The sequence below is a fragment of the Rhinoderma darwinii genome, chromosome 9, assembly GCF_050947455.1.
Source record: "Rhinoderma darwinii isolate aRhiDar2 chromosome 9, aRhiDar2.hap1, whole genome shotgun sequence".
Taxonomy (NCBI): domain Eukaryota; kingdom Metazoa; phylum Chordata; class Amphibia; order Anura; family Rhinodermatidae; genus Rhinoderma; species Rhinoderma darwinii.
This window is the reverse complement of record NC_134695.1, coordinates 94076114-94101581: the sequence shown is the minus strand read 5'-3', so window position 1 is coordinate 94101581 and position 25468 is coordinate 94076114. Positions and strand designations below refer to the sequence as shown.

General features: G+C 44.6%; 1 protein-coding gene and 1 long non-coding RNA gene across 2 annotated transcripts; one reads left to right on the top strand and one right to left on the bottom strand.

The window, feature by feature from the left end:
- Nucleotides 1-1407: 1407 nt before the first annotated feature.
- Nucleotides 1408-11041, top strand: LOC142661239 (differentially expressed in FDCP 8 homolog). The gene is made up of 9 exons (XM_075838602.1): nucleotides 1408-1567; nucleotides 5806-5921; nucleotides 6061-6261; nucleotides 6366-6560; nucleotides 7816-7929; nucleotides 8072-8152; nucleotides 8228-8368; nucleotides 9503-9612; nucleotides 9876-11041. The coding sequence occupies exons 3-9, from the start codon at nucleotides 6154-6156 to the stop codon at nucleotides 9973-9975; spliced, it is 849 nt and encodes a 282-aa protein (XP_075694717.1). The 5' UTR covers nucleotides 1408-1567; nucleotides 5806-5921; nucleotides 6061-6153; the 3' UTR covers nucleotides 9976-11041.
- Nucleotides 11042-11045: 4 nt separating this feature from the next.
- Nucleotides 11046-18708, bottom strand: LOC142661241 (uncharacterized). The gene is made up of 3 exons (XR_012850680.1): nucleotides 18621-18708; nucleotides 13850-14043; nucleotides 11046-11161 (listed from the first exon to the last, which is right to left on the bottom strand). It is a non-coding gene; the product is annotated as an uncharacterized LOC142661241 (long non-coding RNA).
- Nucleotides 18709-25468: the final 6760 nt, after the last annotated feature.

Below are 25468 nucleotides of genomic sequence, written 5' to 3'. Positions count from 1 at the left end.
GTGACAGAGGAAGACCAGATAAAAGAAGCAATAAAAGAGAACAAGAACACCATAAAAGCTTCTGCGAGGATCAACATGAGAGAGATGCAAAGGACGAGCTCTCAAGGCAGCTTCAGACATCAAGTCACCATGGAGGCCTGTCCGGCAAAGGCCGAGTATATGCCGAGCGTCCAGCGAGAACAGGAGGTAAGCGAAAGATAGAAAGTGTGGAGAAGGAAGAGGAGGAGGAAAGGAAAAACAAAAAAAAATGTGAGGAGAATGAACCAGCCGAATCACCCTCTGTCATCGTGCCCCTTGGACTGTCACACTTCCGATTCCACCAGGAACTTGGTCGAGGGGCATTCGGGACAGTCCTCCTGGCATCACTCAAAAGCAAAAATACCACCGTGGCTGTCAAAGCCATTGCCAATACGAAGGTGGCGGCCGTACTCAGGGAGCAGAGAGTACTGCGACGAACATCTGGCAACCCGTATCTCTGCCATGCATACGCTGGATTCCAAACGCAAACTCATTGCTTCTTTGTGATGGAACATCTCACTGGCGGCGACCTGGAGCAGATGCTGGAGGCAACTGGACCCTTGGACTTAAGAACAACAACTATATGTACGGCAGAAATCATTTGTGGCATTCAGTACTTACATCAACTGGGGGTGATCCACAATGATTTAAAAACAAATAACATCATCATTGACCGCCAGGGCCACGTACGTATTTGTGATTTTGGAATGGCTGCAGAAAACATCTTTGGAGACCAAACGACCACTGGATGGGGTGGAACAATTTATTATATGGCACCAGAAATGTTAACGAGAGACCCCTATGGCCTGGCTGTCGACTGGTGGGCGTTTGGCGTAATCCTCTATCGACTTTTTACCAACAAATATCTATTCAGCCGTGTCAAAACTAAAACCAAATATTTACTGAAAGTCCAATCGGATGAGCCCACCTACCCCAAGCAACTTACTAAAGAGGCAAAGGACATTCTCCAAAGGTTTTTCTGCAAGGACTGGCAACAGCGTCTAGGATGGCATGGAAATGTGCGGCAGCACCCATTTTATCGAGGAATTAACTGGGAGAAGATTGAGAACAAGACCGCAGAACCACCTTTCCTCCCGCGGTTGGGCCAAAACAACTACTCCGCCTTAAGCCAGCCCTTATCCTTGTCCTTCCTGAACACCCCAGAAAGAAACAACTCTCCACCTGATGCCAACCCCATCCAGGACTTCTCATTTGTTGACCCTGAGTGGTCCTTCTAAGCGGTCAGCGGTAACATCAGACCGCTCCCTCCTCCTGACCATCGTACCATCTGCACCTCCTGCCATCAGCATTGTCATCGCCAGTATTATTATTTTATATATAACATCTGAAGCAGCATCACAGCCAGCACCATGTCCACCATCATAATTGAACACCTTATCATCTTCTCCATCACAATCACCATCATCTTCTCCATCACCATCATCGTCATCTTCACCACTACCACCATTGTTCAGCAGCGTCACCATCATCGTCATCTTCACCATCATCTTCACCACTACCACCATTGTCCAGCAACGTCACCATAAAGGTACAGTCCTGCATAACTTGTTCTGCTTTACTCAATGACATTTTTGTTTGCTGCTATTTCTCCTATTGCAGCAGTTGCCGATAGCAACCTACCAGATTCCAGCTGTTTTCAATGGCAGCCTAAAAATGAAAGCACTGCTCATGATTGGTTGCTATGGACAACTGCCCCAAGTACTGTCTGCACTAGTCTTATACATCAGGCCCAGAATGTTTTTTCCAGTGTTGGATCCATGATCACTTGGTTACTACGACGTCGGTGTAAGGGTATGTGAACACACAAACTCAAAAACGTTCGAAAATACGGAGCGGTTTTCAAGGGAAAAAAGCCTCTGATATTCAGCCGTTTTTTAATCAAACCAGTTGCGTTTTTCTATTGAGTCAACAAAAAACGGCTCCAAAAACGGCTCAAGAAGTGACATGCACTTCTTTTTACGGGGTGTCTTTGGACGAGCCGTTGTTTGAAAATGAGGCACAAAAAAAGCCCCATCGGAACAGAACGCCGTATTTCCCCATTGAAATCAATGGGCAAATGTTTGTAGGCATTCTGCTTCCGATTTTTCTGCCGTTATTTGGGATGTTTACGGCACGAAAAACGGCTGAAAACAGCCTGTGTGAACATACCCTAACTATATAGTATCCGACATATTGGGTGTTATTCACAATGGGTCTTGTTTATAAAAAAAAACGGTGGGTCTTGTTGTCCATAGCAACCAATCACAGCTTTCGTTTAAACTGCTGTGGAAAAATGGAAGCTGTACTGTGATTGGTTGCTATGGGCAACAAGGTCAGATTTTCTATCTGTGTATGTGTTTGCTGTGGCATCAAGGCTCTTATAGTTGAAGTTTTATGTACTATGTTTTCTATATTATTACAGTGCGCCTCAACTTATGATCTCTTGCCCGACCTGACATCAGGCATGGGGAGATGCTCCTGCACGCTGGGCGGTACAGTTACCATGGCAACTGTACCTCACCCAGAGAATACCGTGCACGGGTACTATTAAAAAGAATTGTACCCGTGCACGATATTCTCTGGGTGTCGTACGGTTGCCATGGCAACTGTACAGCCTAGCGTGCAGGAGCATCTCAGGTCGGGCGGGAGATCACAAGTGGAGGCACACTTTATAGGGGTTGTCCACTGTCAGCAAATTAATGTTATTTTTTTGTAGATTTAAAAGTTATACAATTTTCCATTTAACTTTCTGTATTAATTCCTCACAGTTTTCAAGACCTCTGCTTGCTGTTATTCAGTAGGAACAGTCGTTGTTTACTTACAGAGGATAAAATTCTGTCCATGGTCATGTGATGGACACACAGGTGTTGAGATCGTTACATTTAGGCATCATTTACACAAGCGTAATATACGCGCGTGCTTTTCACGCGTGTCGTACGCACCTATATTACTCTATAGGGCAGTGCAGACATTCCGTGAGTTTAGCGCAGCGTGAGTGCGCTGCGTAAAACTCACGACATGTTCTATATTTCAGCGTTTTTCGCGCATCACGCACCCATTAAAGTCAATGGGTGCGTGAAAACCACGCAGGTCGCACTTCCGTGCGAACTGCGTGATTCGCGCAACAGCTGTCAAACTCTGAATGTAAACAGAAAAGCACCACGTGCTTTTCTGTTTACAAACATCCAAACGGAGTGTCATAATGATGGCGGCTGCGCGAAAATCACGCAGCCGCGCATCATACACTGCAAAACGCACACGCTCGTGTAAATCAGGCCTTACTGTATGTGTATCAGAACTATGACTTGTAACGATCCCAGCACCTGTGCGACCATCAGGGTATGTTCACACGCACTATTTACGGACGTAATTCGGGCGTTTTTGCCCCGAATTACGTCCGAAAATAGCGCCTCAATAGCGCTGACAAACATCTGCCCATTGAAAGCAATGGGCAGACGTTTGTCTGTTCACACGAGGCGTATATTTACGCGCCGCTGTCAAATGACGGCGCGTAAATAGACGCCCGCGTCAAAGAAGTGACCTGTCACTTCTTTGGCCGTAATTGGAGCCGTTACTCATTGACTCCAATGAATAGCAGCGCTAATTACGGCCGTAATTGACGCGGCGTTCAAGCGCCTGCACATGCCAGTACGGCTGAAATTACGGGGATGTTTTCAGGCTGAAACATCCCCGTAATTTCAGCCGTAACGGACGCCCTCGTGTGAACATACCCTCACATGACCATGGGCAGAATTGTATCCACTGGAAGTAAATAATGAATGTTCCTACTGAATATCAAGCAGAAATCTTGAAAATTTGAGGAATTAATACAAAAATTATATTGGAAAATTGTCTAACTTTTAATTCTACAAAAAACAAACAAACATTATTTGCTGAAACCGGAATTCCTCTTTTTTTCTGCACATTTTTGGAATGTATCGGGAGAAGTGTCACTGAAAGCTTTATGAGCCTCCTTTTATAAATTTTTTGAGGGGTGAGTTTTGGCTACAAGATAACTGAATCAAAATGCAAAGTGTGAATTAGGACGACAACAAGGCCATGCTGCATTTTTCTGCCGTTACGGTATGCCAGTCTTGATATGTATCTTATCCAGTTTCGGTTGATGGGCGTAGTCCTGAATTGTGGCGGTGTGATCTCAGTATGTAAGGGTGGCAGGGTTAGTGTCAGCATCAGGGAGCGCTGGGCCCACTGGGATTGGGGTGCTCATGGCAAATCGCTTAAATATACTCTACGCTTATCACGATGAGGGAGGGGTAGACAGCTGGCCCACAGTGACTGTCGCCCCAAGGACAGGCCTTAATTTACTGCGGACGCTGTATTCATTTACTATTTTTTATTTGTGTTATTTATGGTTTTTTTTTGGTTTTGGGTCAATACTGAAAATATTATGTTATATTCATACACGGCTCCTCTGACAAATCCTTTGTGTCATGCTTCTCCTCTTTACCAAGTGTTGTATATAATTAGGCTCCAGTCATGGCGCTGACCTTTTTAACTGGTTGCCGCCACAGGACGAGAATGCTCGTCCTGAGCGGCGGGGTACTTGGCGCATTAGGACGAGCATTCTCGTCCTGTGTGACAGCCGTCTCTGCGGCCGATCGAGAGCGGGGCAACGGCTGTAATACACAGCCACGGCCCCGCTCTGACAGCGGAGAGAAGAGAAACATCTTCTCTCCGACGTTAACCCTTTGAATGCCGCGATGAAAGCTGATTGCGGCGTTCAAGGAGGGGGGACTGCACCTTGATCGCGGTCACAGAAGATAACTGTGACGCGATCAAGGCCCATAACTTGTATGGCCAGACAGCTCAGGGTCCATTGAAGGACCCCGAGGCTGTCTAAACATATTTCCTGTTGTTAGGACATACTCAGGTATGCCCTAACAACTGCCTGTGTACAATCAGTAACAGGCTAATGTACTGGCATATAGATCTATGCCAGTACATTACAGTTACAAATTAAAAATCAAAAAAATAAATCCCTTTACGGGATTAAAAAAATAAATAAAAAAAGTTAAATGAATGTAAAAAAAATTAATGATAAATAAATAAAAAGTAAAAAAAATACACAGAAACACACATTATTTTATAATAAATAAACTTTTTAAAATATAAGTCCCAAAACATGAAATAATATCGCAGCAAGACACCTGAATGCGTATGTGTTAGAGAAGCACTTTGAGCAGGCCATTGAACGTGTCATTGGAGGTGAGAAAATCGGAGGTTACCGTTTAATTTCACAATCCAAGTATAGTATTGTAGTGCACTGTGCATTAGGGACACGAGCTCACCATAACTTTATCTGCATGAAGACATTGCTTAGAGATGCCTTACCCTTATGTGTTTACCTCAATGACGGATTGCGGAACAATGTATGGGATTTGTCCTGCAACTTTGTTCTATACTTTGTTTCTATTCCTCACTATTTCCAAGATCTGAATGTTTTTGGAAGCCTTGAATATAGCTGTAACCAGTGTAGGCAATCCATTGTAAGATAATATATCGGCAGCATAGCTCCAAATCTTTCTCCTGTCATGATAGTTTGCTATACTGTATCCGTGCAGGTAAAATCTAGAGTCCAAGCAGTTGACTAGACTTGATACAGTTGTAACAAATTTCAGCTGTGAAAGGTATCCGCTATCTACCTCAAGAATATTCCCATCCACTAACCGCAAGCAGCAATCTTGAAATGGCAAAAGGATTGAAACACAAAATATATTAGAAAGTTGTCTGAATCTGACCACTATTGATACATCCGTCTGCTTTCAGGACTGGAGAAGAAGACTCAGGTCCTTCAACCAGATGAGAAGCGCACAGTGGCGTACCATGAGGCGGGACATGCAGTGGCTGGATGGTTCTTGGAGCATGCCGATCCTCTTCTAAAGGTGACATTTAGATCAGATTCAATACTTGTCTTGTTGGGGGGTCCCTGTTCTCTATGAAGAAGTGTCTTCCCATGTTTGGTCACTATTTAGTGGGTACATGCTAAACCGATTGTTCTTTACTTCTTCGCTGCATCTCTAGGTATCGATCATTCCTCGAGGGAAAGGCTTAGGTTATGCACAATACCTTCCTAAGGAGCAATATCTATATACCAAGGAACAGTTATTTGACCGCATGTGCATGATGCTTGGAGGCCGTGTTGCTGAACAGATTTTTTTTGGACGCATTACAACCGGGGCACAGGATGACCTGAAGAAGGTCACACAGACTGCGTACGCACAGGTAAAGACAGAATTTATCATTTTATATCGATTGTGAATATAATGGGCACATTAAGGGTGGATGAATCAAATTCTATAGGACTTACCGTTGTTTGTCCTTTACAGATCGTGACATTTGGAATGAGCAAGAAGTTGGGTCAAGTGTCATTTGACCTGGGACGTCAGGGGGAAATGATTGCGGATAGACCCTATAGTGAAGCGACTGCAGAGCTTATTGACCAGGAGGCCAGAGACCTCATCCATTCTGCATACGAGAGAACCGTGGAGCTTATCACTCAGTGCAGGGAGCAGGTGGAAAAGGTAAAGGGATTCTTCATTATGGGGTCTGTAGAACTGATGACTTTTTTTTGTGTAGCCTCTGTTCAGGTATGGATTGTGCTGATGTTTCCTAAGGGCCTGTTCACATCACCGTTTCCCTTCTGTTGAGGGGTTATGTCTGAGGTTTCCATCGGGGGAACCCATCAATGGAAAGCCAAACGTAAACCTAAGCTTCTGTTTCCCTTACCATTGATCTCAATGGTGACGGAAACGTTGCTAAAGGTTTCCGTTTGTCACCGTTGTGACAGGGTTCTGTTGTTTTGATAGCGCAGTCGAGCTTTCCGCTGCCATTTTTATCTGTCTCTTGCCATGTTATTGAGGCATGGCAGAAGAGCATAGATGGTAGTATGCCAGCTGGGACTTCCTGGTGTCCTGGGACGCCCTGCCATGCCTTTTTGGCTATGTCAACTGCATGTTCACGTTTCATAGCTGTTGAGTAATATGGATGTCATCAAGCTAACTCAATCATGAGGAAATAGGGTACCCTTCATTTTTCACAATAGAGGGGGGTCCCTGCTCACAGCCCCCCCACTGACACCATCTTCTGCCATGTCTCAATGTCGAGGATGGATAAAACGATGGTAAGCTTTAAATTATGTTGCTAATTCATTCATTTGGATCAATCTAGTGTCTGCCAATCTGTTATATCAGTTGAAAAAATTTTCTTTGTAGGTGTTTGGGTGCCCATTCACGTAGCGTTTTGCCCATTCACGTAGCGTTTTTTTGTACAGGTGAAGCACATGGGTTCAGTGTGTTTTTCTGATCGGTTCTTGGCTGCACCACCGCCACGTGTGTGGGCAGCATTTCTAAGTTTCTACCAGACAAATTAGCAAATATCTCCTAATGCTGGTAAAGCAAGTGCGACAATGGATCAGGGCAATACTGACTTTATACCCATTGCAGTATGTCTGGACTAAGAAGCGTTGTCTATATATCCCATACAATGTGTGAATCCTGCTCATTCCTCATGTGTTGTGTCCCCAGTCAGGGTAATTAACCACATTATAAAGGGACAAGTCATCTAAAAGTATCTTGATATGTCAGAACATGAAGGATCCCCATGGGATACTGCATTTCCACTGAGCAGTGCCAAAAGGTTTTTTTTTCGGAACATCGTAGCCCCTCGTTTTGACTTTTTTTTTTTTAGTTTACGGATTTATGAACAAGACCTATTTTGCCTTTGCGTTGGAGGCCGAGATGAGTGAATTTAAACCTAATATGCGGTCTCCACTTGCAGGTGTCTCGGTGTAGTATGCGGTATCTTTCCCTGATGCTGGGCCGTCCAGTGCTCAAGCTGCGGGAAATTAACCCTTTGCTGTTTAACTATGTGGAAGAGCCGGTAGAGATTCGGGTAAGAGCTGGTCAGACCCTGCATACAGTTTATATATATTATTTTTTTTCTTCTATATCCAGGTATGCATTGTATATGAATGTAATTTACAGAATGTAAAAGTTTTTTTTTGTTTTTTTTTGCCGTCTTGTCTCTTTATTAGAAGTTACGTCAGGATATCCTCCTCATGAAGCCGTACTTCATCACTTGCAAAGAAGCTATGGAGGCCCGATTGCTGCTGCAGGTCAGGATTGGATTTACTCTACAAATAACTTCTGATTGGATGTGATTTTTGTTAGTTAATGTGTTCTTTGTACAGCTACAGGATCGCCAGCATTTTGTGGAGAACGATGACATGTATTCCCTGCAGGATCTTCTGGATGTTAGCAGCGGACGGCTGGGTGCCTCCCTCACAGACATACACACCATGTTTGCCAAGCACATTAAGCTGGACTGTGAGGTGGGTAGGCCAATAAAAAGTAGTTTTTTGAGGTTGGACTCAAAGTGAAACAAAAATGTGAAAAATCTTTCGATTACCGGAGTACTTCTGCCGCTTAGTTTTAGCGATCGGTGGAGGTCTCAGTGCTCGGACCCCCACCGATCAAACCTTCTGACAGGTCACTATGACATGTCAAAAGTTTTTTTTAAAAGATTAGTTACCCTTTAAACTACCAGATCCGCACCCAACCTGATGTTGAGGTTAAATGAATTAGACAGGTTGGATTTTATTTATTTTTTTCTTATGACTTCAATTATTTCTTCTGAGATGAACATCATCGGTTTCTAAACTAGAAGTGGCCAGATTTACATATCCTTAAAGGGGTTTTCTCATCTTATGAAATAATGGCACATCATTAGGATAAGCCGTTACTTTCTGATTGGTGTGGGTCCCTGCCGATTATGAGTATAAAGGGGCTGCGGCGCTGGTTTAGTGCTGCATCCCTTTTAACGATATCCCTTCACAGCGGCGCTCCCGGCCTGCCGCTGCGAATGGGAACTTCAGCACAACTCCTTTCATTTGAAAAACAGCGATGTGGCCCCTACATTGTCAGAAATAGGGGATTCACTTGAGATGGGAATAACCCTTTAGTGGGATATTCCCACTAATAAAATGTATCACCTATCTATAGTATAGATGATAAATGTTAGAACGGTGAGGGTCCCACTTGCTGGGACCCCGACAATTGCTGAAATGTGCTCCCTCCGCTGTTTTACTATCTTCCATAGAGTTGTATGGAGTAACACATGCTCAGCCACTGTTCCATACAACTTCTCCTCACCCGGCCTATCTTGGCGGGCTCGCACCTGCCTAACATTTATCATCTATCTCGATATTCTGGGGGAGGTTTGGATCAGGGGTCCGCAACCTTTGGAACTCCAGCTGTTGTAAAACTACAATTTCCAGCATGCCCTGACATCCTTTGGCTGGAATAATAAAGCCTTCAGCTGTCACTGCATGCTGGGAGTTGTAGTTTTACAACAGCTAGAGTGCTGAAGGTTGATGACCACTGGTTTAGCTCTTCCGCATCTAAAGATGTTGCTTAAAATGATGTGAGTGTGCTGCTGTGTTCATGTGTAATCTTTATATTTGCAGCGCTGCCAGGCTAAGGGCTTTGTGTGTGAACTGTGCAAGGAAGGAGACATTTTGTTCCCATTTGATAGTCACACATCTGTGTGCCAGGATTGTGCTGCCGTGTTCCACAGGTGAGATTCTTTACACCAAGGCTAAGGCTCCGTTCACACTGGTCATTGTATCTGAACATCCCAAAATTGATTCAGATGGGATTTTTATGATGGCGAATGCTTCATTTTTACCTCTGATCGTCAGATCCCATTTTCTGTTACTTTTTAGGCTGCATGAATTTGCCTCCAGTTTGTTCTGCGTCTACGCTTTATGTACAGGTAATCTTATAGAGAAACTATAAAATATAATACTACTTTTTTGCTTATTTTATTTTCTATCCCAGGGACTGCTATTATGACAACTCTACAAGCTGCCCCCGCTGTATGAGGCAAAATCTGCGGAAACAGACACCGGAGCCTGGAGAGGACAGGTGGCCGCAGTGAGGAAGAGACGCCACACATAAGACACTATGTACAGGGAGAGAGACACTTGTATGGTGTGCGGCACCTACTGGACTGTGTCCTGGTGCAAGACCTTGGAATGAAACCACATAAAGATATTCACTTGAATTTCTTCAGAATCTCTAAGTCTTTGTGACATTCCAGACTAATAGATACCGATCATTCCTGCAGAGACTTTATCTTGATTAGAGACTACGGTTATTCCTGTATATAGATCTCATGTGGAGCCTTATTACCGCATTATACGTGGGGATCTAGCACTGACTCCGTCCTCTTCTTGCTCTCACCTGCAGGCACTGCCATGGACACCATCAAAGCCGGTTTATTATTATTCTGCAGACCGTTCACACCTTCTGTATATAAAATGTACAGTCCCTAATAGGTTAAAGTCTATAGGAATATGCAGTGCCTCAAAGTCTCTTCCCACTAAGGTGCTAAGGTTTTTTTTTTTCTCTATCTTGCACTTTAATTTGCAAGTTTTAAATGCCCTATGGGTTTGTACAGGTTGGAGAGGGTTATTGTACATGAAATTCAACTAGACCCTGGCATCTACCCATCCTTGGACCCCCAGATCTGGAAAGAAAGCAAAGACGGAGATTTACTCCATGTACAATAGATGGTCAGAAATGCTGTCAATCTAAAGCCTCATTCAGATGGACGTATTGCACCTATGTTTAACTATCCATAGTCCAGATTTAACAACTGGACCCCCCACAGTTCCATTAGTACCATGAATCCCTAATGTGTTGTAAGTCTGGTTAAGTAGAACTGCAGGGAGTCCGTTTGTAACCCTGGAATATGGATAGTTAAACACGGGTACAATACTCATCTTTAGGAGACCCTTGGCCTGATCCTCATATTGGACTGTGTATTGGACTTTAGACACCCTTTCTAGTCTGCATCTTTTTTCGGATGTTCTGTCTCCAGCTACTCAGAAACAACTCAATAATTGTAAAGAAATATAATCCAAGGGGGGAATTTGCCAGAGAGAAGTTATTATTTATTGAGCGAATTATTGCTGTTATTTATCCTCTTGTACATTAAACGTGATTTTGTCGATAAAATGTCTGCTATTCAATACTCCAACACTAACCGTGCTTTTATTAAGACGACTTCATTCATTCAGGCCATAGCTATAACGATCTGACTGTAGACAGTGATAGTCTGACTAGATAATGATCCAAGAACATTCTTTTGTTATTTTATCAATGCATCTAAATTTTTTTTAAAAACGACGCAACTTTTCCACAATCCACCTTTTGTATACACAGCTCCCCTGCAGACCAATGTGTGTCCAAGGCTACAGACTACAAACATCCTGTGTAGTCTGATCCTGCAGTCATGTTGTACTTTTTTTCCCTCTGACCTCTCTTCTACTGTCTGTAAGTTAGCAATAAGAGGGTGCAGAGGAGTAACACATGAATGCAGGACGACCCCTCTCCATGTCTTTTTAGTCATGGTAGAGAGTTACTGGGGAGGACCCCGCACAACCATGCGATACACGGTCGCCTATTGCATTGAATGAGAGCAGTGTAATACTACAGAAATGTGTGGCAGCCCTCCGCATCAGCCGGTTGATGGGTTTTCAGCAGCCGTACCCACAAACCCGCCAAACCTTATGCTTGCAGTCATTTATTGCAGTACAGTGACTGAAATGACCCCTGGTTTAGAACGCTGTGTTAGTTGTTTTTCGGTGATCAAAATCTCTGTGTGTTGCAAAAAATAATTTCCAAATCCTTTTACTCTTTAACTGCAATTACAATATTAGGAAGTTGTATCATAGCTGTGGTTCTAGAAACAAGGAAGTACGACATCACCTGAGGGACTTGACGTCTGGAGGAGCTTTTAATAGTGCTGCTTGTGTGATGTAGATATTTTTAGGGGATCACAATATTATTAGCGAATAGGGATTGGTCTATCCTTATGGGAACCCCCTTCATGGAATGTTTATCAATTTCTATGCAGCAAATGCCCAGCAAACGTCTAGTAAAGTAAAAGAGATCTGAATGTCCTCTACTGTGGATGGGTACAATCCACAGCTTATTTTTATTTTTTGCGCTGTACATGAATGGAGTTTGTTAAAACTCCGCTTACTAACATTGTACTGTACTTTGTTTCGGAATTTTAGGGCGGATTCTGTAACAAACCTTCTGTAACAAGAACACAATGTTCGAACCCGGCCTAAAGGGATTGTACAAGACCAGAAAAATATGGCTGCTTTCTTCCAAAAAAACGTGCGACACCTGTCAATGGGTTATGTTTGGTACTACAGCAGCTCGGTTCTATTGAAGTAAATAAGGTTGAGCTGCAATAACACCCCGAAACCAATGACAGGTTGTTGCGGTTGCTGACCGCCGGGACATCCTACTTACCGGCAGCCGCAGGAATCTCTTTATGCTGGCGTCTCCCTCCCCAGAGACGCTGGCACACACGGCTGCAGCTCCCTTCTGAGTCCTGTAAAGTGCAAAGTTCCCCAGCCAATCCCTATACACCCTGGACTTTAAAAAGTGTCATCTGTGCCGAGTGTCATCTGTGCCGAGTATCGGCCAAATCATCTATCTAGGTAGTCTTGTCCTAGAGACTTATTGACTATAGTTTGACCAGCTGCTACGTCGGAGCGTCCTAGTCGGACCACATACCCCATAACCGTGACACCGGTGTGGAAGACAGCAGACGTGTTTTTCTAATCCTGTACAATCCCTTATAATTTCTAGTAAATAAATCTTAAAAGAGTGACATTTCATAAAACTTTTGACATATAGTGACATATCAGATAGAGATCAGCAGCGCTGGACAAATAAATTGGGTGGGTAAACGCCTCCTGGGTCACAGTCCATTGACCCTTCAAAAAAGGAAAGTGAGACAGCACAACCAAATAAATGAAAAAATTACCCTGTTTAGTGTGATGCTTGAGAAAGGCTCACACTGAGCTAAAATGTATGTGGAATTAAACCGGATCATTTTTTCATCTATTTGGTTGTGCTGCCTCACTTTCCTTTTTCTATAGTGATATATCAGAAGTTTTGTAGATAGGAATTCTGGGTGCGGAGACCCCCACCAATCGCTAAAGTGAAGGGTATAAGGGCTCAACTGAGCGCTGTACCCCTTCTGCTGTAATGGTATAACTACAGCTATCCTCATAGAGGCAGGGTTAGCTGAAGCTTCTTCAGCTAACTGTCTTTCCGAGAAGAGCCGTTGTTATACCATTACAGCAGAAGGGGCACAGCCCTCAGACGAGCATATCTGCCTCTTCGTTTTAGAGATCGGTGGGGGTCTCAGCACCTGGACTACCACCGATTAAAATTTCTGACGTGTCACTTTGACATGTCAAAAGTTTTTGGAAATGACCGTTACTTTTTGATCAACAAAAATAATGACAAATATACAATATACAGCGCTGAGGAGTGTGTGCAGTGATCTGTCATGACAGGACACCAACAAAAACCGTGACCTCATAACAAAACTGCCAATCACACTGCAGTCTCCGCTACATTCAGCTGATCAGCAGTGAAAACAATAGGGGCAACAAAGCAAATCAATCAAGTTCATGAGCACTACAAGCCAGGTGTCATAGATGGAGACGCTGTTTTTAAATACGCTTAAAGCTAATTGTATTACTCAAAAAACATTCCTAATTGGAAAAATATGACCCCTTTCTATTTGTTTCATCCAAATACATGTACGCATTCATTGTTCAGACCCCACTTATACTGTAGATATGTTTATATATTCTATCTAGAAAAGTTTTGGTCAACTGCTGAAAGTTACAATAGCAGCAGTGACACCTAGAGGTAATTTTTTGCATTTTACAAAAACATTTAAAGGTAACAAGGATAGGACTGCTTTAGGAAATTACCTTGTCCCTGTGACTTCCCTGAAACAGGACTTCAAAAGAGTAATGCGGGTGGAGAAGTGTAAACTATTAGTCTTCCTGCCATTGGTGAGCAGCTGATGTCCAGTTGGCACTCCGGGGGCAATAGTTTCCACTAAGTCATCTACGTCAGAGCATCTGAGGCCATTATGATGGTGTTGGTCAATTTTTACAACCAGCTTTAGAGAAAAAAGAGCTGTAATCAGATTAGATGCCATCATAAATCTCTTCTATTTGTTAACTTTTTTGTGTTTTTTTTTTTACTAGTCGCCCAATTACTGCTCCTGTCGGCAGACTCCTAAGCAAATCCACATTAATATAAAGGCTGCAGTCACCCAGTCCTCAGGAAGGTGTGTGGCAGTGCCAAACTCATTAGATATCGCTGCCTATAAATCAGGCGTATTACTTTTAATGATATTTTACAAAAATAGTTGATATGACACACCAAACCTGCACCTACAATATTAGTGACAAATCTGCTTTAAGTAACATTGCACTTGTTGACTTGCCCGTGGTATTTTGATTGTAACGATCATGATTTGATCACTATGGGTCTGGCAGCAGACGCACATTTCGCCAGCAGTGGAAATGTAGTACTAGATCAGGGGTTTCAAACTCGGCCGGGTAAGTGGGCCACATATAGAAAAAATGGGAAGTTGACGGGCCGTATTACTTTCAAATTTGATACAATACAAAATTATTGTTAATTAGTTATTTGAACTACTATAACACTATATTACTATAATAATACCACTAGGTTTAAAATTTGAGATATTTCTCCACGTGCTTATTTCAACAATCCAGTTTTCCAGTTTAAGTGTCGCTAAATGCAGGCGGCGGCTCAGTTAGCAGCGTTTGGAAGACACACATGTCAAGATTGGGCATCCCCCTTTTAGATAGTGCCACAGTGCCCTCTGTAGATGCTGCCACAGTGCCCTCTGTAGATGCTGCCACAGTGCCCTCTGTAGATGCTGCCACAGTGCCCTCTGTAGATGCTGCCACAGTGCCCTCTGTAGATGCTGCCAGAGCCCTCTGTAGATGCTGACACAGAGTCCTCTGTAGATGCTGCCACAGTGCCCTCTGTAGATGCTGACAGAGTCCTCTGTAGATGCTGACACAGAGCCCTATGTAGATGTTGCCACAGTGCCCTCTGTAGATAATGCAACAGTGTGCCCTTTGTAGATAATGCAACAGTGTGCCCTCTGTAGATAATGCAACACACCCCTAGATAATGCCAGTTTCCTCTGTAGATACTGCCACAGTGCCCTCTGTAGATTCTGCCACAGTGTCCTCTGTGGATGCTGCCACAGTTCCCTCTGTAGATGCTGCCACAGTGCCCTCCATAGATGCTGCCACAGTGTACTCCGTAGATGCTGCCACAGTGCTCTCCGTAGATGCTGACAGTGCCCTCCGTAGATGCTGCCACAGTGCCCTCCGTAGATGCTGCCACAGTGTCCTCTGTAGATGCTGCCACAGTGCCCTCTGTAGATGCTGCCACAGTGCCCTCCGTAGATGCTGCCACAGAGTCCTCTGTAGATGCTGCCACAGTGCCCTCTGTAGATGCTGACACAGAGTCCTCTGTAGATGCTGACACAGAGCCCTCTGTAGATGCTGCCACAGTGCCCTCTGTAGATAATGCAACAGTGTGCCATTTGTAGATAATGCAACACACCCCTAGATAATGCCAGTTTCCTCTGTAGATACTGCCACAGTGCCCTCTGTAGATGCTGCCAGAGTGTCCTCTGTAGATAATGCAACAGTGTGCCCTCTGTAGATAATGTAACACACCCCTAGATAATGCCAGTTTCCTCTGTAGATACTGCCACAGTGCCCTCTGTAGATGCTGCCACAGTGTCCTCTGTAGATGCTGCCACAGTGCCCTCCGTAGATGCTGCCACAGTGCCCTCCGTAGATGCTGCCAGTGCCCTCCGTAGATGCTGCCAGTGCCCTCCGTAGATGCTGCCAGTGCCCTCCGTAGATGCTGCCACAGTGCCCTCTGTAGATGCTGCCACAGTGCGCTCTGTAGATGCTGCCACAGTGCCCTCCGTAGATGCTGCCACAGTGCCCTCTGTAGATGCTGCCACAGTGCCCTCCGCATGATGCTGCCACAGTGATGTCAGGGGCTTGCCCAGAGCTGGAGTCCCGGAGCAGAGCCGCTTCTAGCACTCTGCCTGGGATTCCATCTCTGCTCCTGACATCACTGTCCATATATGGACAGAGATATCAGGGGCAACCCCAGAGCTGGAGTCCCGGGCAGAGCGGTAGGAGGCTCATCCTGGGACTCCAAATGTGCTCCTGAAATCACTGGGACTCCTGCTCTGGGGAAGCCCCTGACATCATTGTCGATGTATGGACAGCGATGTCAGAGGCCTCCCCAGTGTCCCAGAGCAGAGCCTATACTAGCGCTCTGCCTGGGACTCCGGCTCTGGGGAAGGCCCAGACATCGTGTGTCCAAACATGGACACCGATGTCAGGTAATTGCAGAGTCCCGGAGCAGAGCCTATAATAGCGCTCTGCCCGGGACTCCGGCTCTGGGGAAGCCCCAGACATCGCTGTTCATATGTGGACAGCGATGACAGGGAATTCCAGAGTCTCGGAGCAGAGCCTATACTAGCGGCTCTGTGTCCCGCGGGCCGCAGATGACAGCCCCAGGGGCCGTGTGCTTGAGACCCCTGTACTAGATAATACCCATTCAAATAAAGGGCGACCATCTAATACATGGCAGGGGCCAAGTCTTCCAGAGCTAAAGTTACTCTTGGTTGCGGCTCTCTGCTCTGGCTAATAGGATAGGAACACACGGGGCAGATACGCTTCGTAAAAGTACACAGTGTATCCATCCTAGAAAGCACAGGGAATTCCGCCCGAAAAACCACACCAAATTGTGGTGCTGTTTTTTGGGCGGCATGTGTGCTGCGAAAATACTGTAGCAATAATAAAAAAAAGTTTATACTTAACAACCGGGCAATGTCATGGAGACACGTCCCTCTGTTATGAGCTCAGCCCAGCCTCCTGGGCAGACACTGTAGTCCATGTGACCGCCTTTGATTAGCTGAAGCAGTCACATGTCAAAAAACTTCACCCCAGGAGGCCGGCCCTTAAGTAATCCTGCTTTTGGTTTGGTGCCGCAGGAGGAGCCCCTGTGGGGACCCTACAGGTCAGGATTCTGGGGGAAATGCTCCTTCCCAGGGGCTTAGGCCTGGTAGGAATTTCAGCCACGGCGGTGCCCGGCGGTTAGAGAGGATGGTCCTGGGATCGCGGTGTGCCCTGTCCATTGCTTGCGGGAATTTGGAATCAGTGTTGCTTCAACACGAAGACTGTACTTTTCTTTTGCGTTTCCAGTTTTGCTCTGTTTTTAAGAAGTGTTTGACTACGAGCGCCATTAGCCCTGGGAATTACGTTTCTCAATCCTTTCGGATAGGTGCAGCGACCGAAGCAGTGCGGTGGGGTTTGGATGGAACGGGTATCAGTCGGTGGGAATCGGCGCACTTTGGTTCGTATGTGTTCGCCAACACCTGCTGTGAATTTTCTCTCTTGCTGTGATGGGTGTACGTTACAGGTGGAATATCATGATTCTTTAAGGTTGAGGCATAATTGCTTCTGTATGTGTGTGAATATTTTCTTTTCAGGCCCACACCCGTGTTTGGTTTGGATATTAGGGCATTCCTACGTGTACTGGGGTGCTCTGCGGGCTGATATACGGCCGGACAGTCGCAAGCTCAGGATTCCTCAGGATAACGCAGTTCTTCACTGGCCGGGATTTTGAGGTATGCTGTGAAGACTGGTCTTGCCCGAGTTTCAGACATACGCGCAGTTTGACCGGGTACCAGATATCCTGGTCCTTCACGTTGGGGGGTAATAATTTGGGCCTGCGACCATTCTGTGAGCTTGTTAAGGATATAAAACATGATGTACTTTGTTTGTGGGCTTTGAATCCAGGACTAGTTACCGTGTGGTCCGACATTGTTCAAAGGCGACTTTGGCGACTTGCCCATTGTGTTGAACTGTTGAATAAGGCCAGAATAAAGGTTAACCGGGCCGTTTCCAGTTTTGTAGCTAGAAATGGCGGAATTTGTGTCAGACACAGGGATCTGGAGTCAGATGAAGGCGGTTTTTGGAGAGGGGATGGTGTGCATTTGAATGAGGTTGGAATGGACTTATGGTGGTTGGCAATTATGGAAGGGGTTGACAGGGCGGTTGTTGTTTGGAGGGACTCACAGGCTTGAGGTGGTCAAGGACTGTTTCGCTATGGCGGGGGGAGTCTTTGAAGTTGGTCAGTAAAAAGTGGTGGGGGGTTGCATCAGTGGTATGCCTCCCCCAAAATAATTTTTAGGGCTTCTTAGGGTGTTATCCCTTGGAAGTGGTTTTTGGTTAGAGCCATCTGCAGGGGTGCTCGGTGCCTCCGAGCCGAGTTACGGCTGGAAGTAAAAAAGTGGTGTGGGCAGATGGCTAACATAATTTATTTTTGCAATTACATTTTTTTATTTATTTTTCAAAAACAAACAATATGGAATATACTTTCAAGTACAACCATGTAAACCAGGGGTCAGGAACCTTTTTGGCTAAGAGAGCCGTAAACGCCACATATTTTGAAATATAATTCCGCGAGAGCCGTACAATATGTTTAAAGGGCCATTGACAGATCAATCGCTCCAATGTTCACTTAGTACAGCAAGGAATGCTCCTCCCTGCTGTATAAAGCCACAACTGGACTGAAACAATGGTAATTAGCAGTAAAAAAATTAAATAAATAACTTACATTGTGAGCTTGCGATGCATGACATCAGTCCAGCAGTCTGGCTTCTTCTTTTTCCTGCGCATGACTGGAAGCTGGCATTCTTCCCACCTGATGTTGAGAGAATGCCAGCTTTGAGGAATTCGCAGAAGAAAGAAGCTGGAATGTTGGACATGTCACACAACGCATTGTCAGTTATGTCAATTATCTATTTTATTATTTTACAGCGAATTATTGTTTAGGTCCAGCGGTGGCTTAGTGCAGCAGAGAGGAACACTCCTTTGTGTACTAAGTGACCGCTGGAGCAATTGTATCTGTCAGTGGCCCTTTTAAAAGTGTTGGTCTTACAGAAAATGAACAAAAAAGAGAGGCTCAGACCCATAGGGAACTAAAGCATTTACTACTTAAAGTGGTACATACAAGCAGGCACACCCAGCGTAATAAATAATTTAACTTTATTAAATAGTCTCACTGTACATAAAGTGCACACATTGACTTGTATTTAATTTTAAAGAACAACAAATCTCCGAACTCTTTTTTTTATAACATAATAACGTTTTAATGCTGTTGCTAAACCAACGACGAATAGAATACTTCCTACCGTTAACGTCCAAGGGAGACACAAGGGAGGAGGCAGATGCCGCTTCACTAGGGGACGCAGGTGCGTGCTTGCAGACGGCGCGGCTATGCAGGGAGTTATGGGAAATGTAGTCCATGCTCCCTGCCGCTCACCACTGCTGCCAATGCTTATCAGGCCATCAAAGAACTACCAATATCAGCGTGCACCGCGGCCTGATGGAGCGCGGTGCACGGGCTGATGGAGCGCGGTGCATGCATCCTTCCCATAGACAGGTAGGAGCAGTGGCGGATTAAGAAGACCATGGGCCCTGGGCTGTTACCCAAACTTGGGCCCCCCTTCTCCACCACCACCCTGCCGCGCCGTAACTATTGCTAACACTACCTAAACACTAGTACACAAAGTAGGCACATTATGCACAAAGTACACACAGTACGCACATTATGCACAAAGTACGCACATTATGCACAAAGTACGCACATTATGCACAAAGTACACACAGTACACAAAGTAGGCACATTATGCACAAAGTACGCACATTATGCACATTATGCACAAAGTACGCACAGTACACAAAGTACCACATTATGCACAAAGTACACAAAGTAGGCACATTATGCACAAAGTACGCACAGTACACAAAGTACCACATTATGCACAAAGTACGCAAATTATGCACAAAGTACGCACATTATGCACAAAGTACGCACATTATGCACATTATGCACAAAGTACGCACATTATGCACAAAGTACACAAAGTAGGCACATTATGCACAAAGTACGCACATTATGCACAAAGTACACAAAGTACCACATTATGCACAAAGTACACAAAGTAGGCACATTATGCACAAAGTACGCACAGTACACAAAGTACCATATTATGCACAAAGTACGCACATTATGCACAAAGTAAGGACATTATGCACAAAGTACGCACATTATGCACAAAGTACACAAAGTATGCACATTATGCACAAAGTACGCACATTATGCACAAAGTACACAAAGTACGCACATTATGCACAAAGTAGGCACATTATGCACAAAGTACGCACATTATGCACAAAGTACACAAAGTACGCACATTATGCACAAAGTAAGGACATTATGCACAAAGTACGCACATTATGCACAAAGTACACAAAGTATGCACATTATGCACAAAGTACGCACATTATGCACAAAGTACACAAAGTACGCACATTATGCACAAAGTAGGCACATTATGCACAAAGTACGCACATTATGCACAAAGTACACAAAGTACGCACATTATGCACAAAGTATGCACAGTACACAAAGTACCACATTATGCACAAAGTACGCACATTATGCACAAAGTAGGCACATTATGCACAAAGTACGCACATTATGCACAAAGTAGGCACATTATGCACAAAGTAGGCACATTATGCACAAAGTATGCACAGTACACAAAGTACCACATTATGCACAAAGTACGCACATTATGCACAAAGTACGCACAGTACACAAAGTACACACATTATGCACAAAGTACACAAAGTAGGCACATTATACACAAAGTATGCATAGTACACAAAGTACACACGAGTATGCACATTATACACTAAGTAGGCACATTATACACGAGTATGCACATTATACACAAAGTACACCTTGTAAACACATGAATATGGACATTAAACATACATGAATATGGACATTAAACATACATGAATATGGACATTAAACACACATGAATATGGATATTAAACACACATGCACTTACCTTTTATGTCTTCACTGCAGCTCTTCTCCTGCTCACAGCACAGAGCCCGCCGACAGTCTCCCCTCCCCCATGTCCCGACAGCTAGCAGCAGAGATGTTTAGAGCAGGGAAGGGGGGCTGGAGGGGGAGCTTCTAAAGCAGCACAGACCACGGCTGCTAAGTAGAAGCAAAGCTCCCCTCGCCTGACAGGTGCGGTCCTGGCACCGGGGCTCCCTCCGGTGCTAGCGACGCCACTGGGCATGAGGGGGTTCGGGCGGTCATAGGCTCCTTGGGCCCCCTGGCAGTCTTGGGCCCGAAACGCCCTAATAATAATCCGCCACTGGGTAGGAGCCCTGTCTGCGAGCCAGATACGGCCATCAAAAGAGCCATATCTGGCTCGCGAGCCATAGGTTCCCGACCCCTGATGTAAACAATCAGCGAAGGAGGTAGGTGAAGGGAAAAGCAAGGGGAGGGAAAAGGACAAAAGTACCTGAGCACAGAAATGTAGATATAAATCAGCATTCAATATCAGTGTAAAGGATCTGCCAGGCACAGCTTCTGTATCTACGCCCATAGGTAATCAGTCTGCACCTGCTTCTCTTTCTGTGAGACTGACTCCATCTTCCACCACTCAGGATGGCAGGCTTAGGAGTGGGAGAGCCTATCGCAGCCTGGCCAGACGGAGCTAGCTCCCGCCCTCTGCCTATTTATACCTGCCTTTCCTGTTCCTCCTTGCTTGTGATTATGTAATGATGGGGGTAGGGAAACAGACAAGTGAGCCCTAATCTACCCGCCACTCAGTCCCTGCCTACTTGCAACGACCTGCCCTAGGCGACGGGGTACAACTGGGCGACGGTCCCTACACTCAATAAGTGCACGACAGACATACAGACAAGGGAACACAGAACCTAAGGGAAACGGGGCAGTTGCCCATGGCAACACCGTGAGCAACAAGAGTAGTAAACGAGCCGAGTCAAACCAGGAGAGTACGAGGTGCCAGACGCAGAGCAGGAGAGTAGTGAACAAGCCGAGTCAAACCAGGAGAGCACGAGGTACCAAACGCAGAGCAGGAGAGTAGTCAGCAAGCCAGGGTCAATACGAAGCAGGGACAAATAGTTCAAGAAGCTGCAGCAGGGCCAGGAAACCAAGAGAGAAGAATCACAAGCAAGGAGGAACAGGAAAGGCAGGTATAAATAGACAGAGGGCGGGAGCTAGCTCCGTCTGGCCAGGCTGCAATAGGCTCTCCCACTCCTAAGCCTGCCATCCTGAGTGGTGGAAGAAGGAGTCAGTCTCACAGACATAGAAGCAGGTGCAGACTGATTACCTATGGGCGTAGATACAGAAGCTGTGCCTGGCAGATCCTTTACAATCAGTATCAGAGACCAAAAAGCAAAATTGGTTATAGTAGTTGACAATTAGGATCTTCCATAAAATCAGTATACAAAATATATATACGCTAACAAATATACCACGAGTTAACAGAAAATACTATGAAGATACCATAGCTTAAAAAATGGTCCATGGTGACCATAGAGCCATATTTTAATGACCTCCGGGGAATCTGGCACAATATAACTGCTCCTAAGAATGAGTCACTGCATTAATCACCTCCTGTTTCAAGTGGGTGATAGGTAATTTCCAATGCCGGGCAATAATCAGTCGTACGGCAAGTATTATATGGCTAATGACCACTACCAGATCTTTTGGGAGATGCTTCATTCCCAAGAAGCACAATGCCAAGGCTGGGTCTGGTGGAATCGAATGAGTAGTTACCGTATGCATCAAATTAAAGACCGATTCCCATAAAGGCCTAATTACCAGCCAGGACCACCGCAGATGGAGGTAGGTGCCTTTAAGAAAGCATTGTCTCCAACAAGTCTCAGGACAGGTATTATCTATTTGTGCAAATTTAACTGGTGTGAAATACCAACGAAGGAGCAGTTTTTGTGCTGTCTCCCAGTGATTAATACCATGAGACACCTTTTATTTTACCCAAGAGAGCGCACGTTTCCAATCAAGCATAGAAAATTGAGTATCAAAATCTCTCTCCCAGATAAGCATGCGTGAAGATTTGTAAAAAGTGAGGCCGGCTCAAAAAAGGAATTGGCTAACATAATTTTTAGCTTCAAGGACTTCCCGTTATTTATTCTTATTATTTATGCTATGCTTATAATGTTATGACCCCGATAGGGTCGGGTTTTGTGGTTTTGAATTCCATTATGGGAATTCTATGTTATTTAATGTTTTGAAAATATTGAATGAAAATGTATTTTCTGTACAATTTGAAACAATAAACGGCTAACAATAAAGTCCCCTTGTTTCTATTTAATCAGTAAGAGTTTAGGGAGTTTAACAAATGGTTGGGGTAACGTAATAGACGACTCTACTTACTCAAGTCATGTGAAGGAACTCGGCTACACATGGGTTTTCCTCACACGCCGGCCTGCATCACTCGAAAACAACATTCGGGCAGGAAGAGGACGTCTCTAAATAGACTCCAAGAAATCCAATCCCCTACGCTCGAGTGTAACTAGAACATTGCTGCGTCCTGTGTCATCACAGGGCTCCCCAGCCACATGGTGCCCAGGATAAAATAACCCCACTGCCATGTTGCTGCATCGCCCAGTTATGACAACCGCCACCAACTTCCCCGATATAACAATATATATTAACATATATGAATATCTTCTAAGATACTTATAAGCGGCCTAAAGACTTGACATAAAGAGAACAGTTACACTTATGGAGGCGAATTCTGCACCGTCTGGAACACATAATAACTTTCTTGTATGGTCTTATCTCGGCCTAACTCATAGTCCTGTAAAAGAAACCGCACCAACATTTTCCTACTAAGGCGCAACACCAATATTTCTCTAAAAAGGGGAAAAAGCAACGCGCAACACTTCAAACATAGGGGTGTTACGTTCATACCTCACACCTGTGTGTGTATATATATTATATTTGCCAAGAGTCCCATATATTGCTGGGACTGTTCCTTTTTGTGCAAAATCTTGGCAAATAGTTGTCCCGGTAAAGCTTGCCACCCATGATGTAACCTGTGAGCTGTGTTCTGATCTATTGCGTCTATCTATATGGATCCAGTGTAAGTCACCCTGTCAATTACATGTACATTGCAGCTAAAGTACAGGTCGCTACTCCCGCTGGAACCATACCGTATATCAACGGTGAGTAAGCGCGGTAATGAGGGGGCACTTGTGTGTGTGTGAGCCCTTAAAGGGAAGGTGTCACGAAAAAAAAAATGTTTTATATGTTATTGCTTTTATTATGTCATTAAAGTACATTTTATTTATTTGGGTTTTTGTGTTGTACTTTTTTCTTTCTTTTACTTCTCTGTGGGGGCTGCCATTTTTGTTTTTTCATCTCTGTATGTGTCGATTGACGACACATACAGAGATGGAATACGGCACATACATCCCCATAGAGAATGCGAACGGGAGCCGTTCCATTCACTATAGTGCACGCCGTCTGTGTGGGAACGGCGCATGCGCCGCTCCCACACAGTCCAAAAGGAAGATCTTCGGCAGAGCGAAATCCGGCGCTATTTTCATGTGTACCGGAAGCCGCGGCCGGACAGTAAGATGACTACTTCCGGTCGCGGCTTCCGTCCATATGTTCAGAGGCAAGGACTAGGAGCGGAGGGAGCGGCAGCGACAGGAGTAGGTAAGTTATGTTTGTGTATGTGATGTGTGTATTATGTCCGTGTTATACTGTGTGATTACCACTGTATATAATCCTCCTACACTGTGCATTCGCTCAAAAAATGGCGGCACACAGTGTAGGAGGTTTGAACATTCAACCACCTCCTTCTCCTGGCACTAGCCAGGATAAAGGAGGGGGGATTGTGTGAGGACACTAGAGCGAGTGTGTCTTTTCCAATTTTGCAGCATAAAGCAATGAGGTTGCTTTACCACATGCCAATGCTGCAATTTTGAGAATTGCTCCCTCTAGTGACCAGCACATGGAAATGTTATAAATTAGAAGCTAATTTATAATATTTCCTGACTTGTGAAAAAATTAAAAAAATTAGAACAATGTGTAATCATTTATATACTAACAGTTTAACTAAAAAAATATATATATTGTTCTAGCGACACATTCCCTTTAAGGACTCCTGTGATTATTGTAGACTCGTCTCAACAAAGTTATCTTCATTGCATAAACTAGAGATGGGCGATTATGACCTTAATCAAAATCACAATTAATTGAACATGTAACCTCGATTACAATAAATTAATGATCATTTAGACCACACCTCTTTTACATGCCACGCCCCCTATTTGCATGCTATGCCATTGAATTAATATATATCCCCTGAGCCTGCTGTATACTACTGTATACAATATATCCTGACACTGCCCCCACATAGTAAATTGCCCAATAGTGCTCCCCACACATCATAATGCCCCATAGCTGCCCCCACACAGTATATTGCCCCTATAACTACCCCCACACACTATATTGCCCCCACACAGTTTAATGCCAAATAATGCTCCCCACACATTATATTGCCCCTATAGCTGCCCCCACACAGAATAATGCTC

Coding starts and splice junctions, on each gene's coding strand:
- LOC142661239 (XM_075838602.1), top strand. CDS start 6,154: ATGTGCATGATGCTTGGAGGCCGTGTTGCTGAACAGATTTTTTTTGGA. Junction 6,561..7,815: donor GCAGGGAGCAGGTGGAAAAG/GTAAAGGGATTC, acceptor CTCCACTTGCAG/GTGTCTCGGTGTAGTATGCG. Junction 7,930..8,071: donor AAGAGCCGGTAGAGATTCGG/GTAAGAGCTGGT, acceptor TCTCTTTATTAG/AAGTTACGTCAGGATATCCT.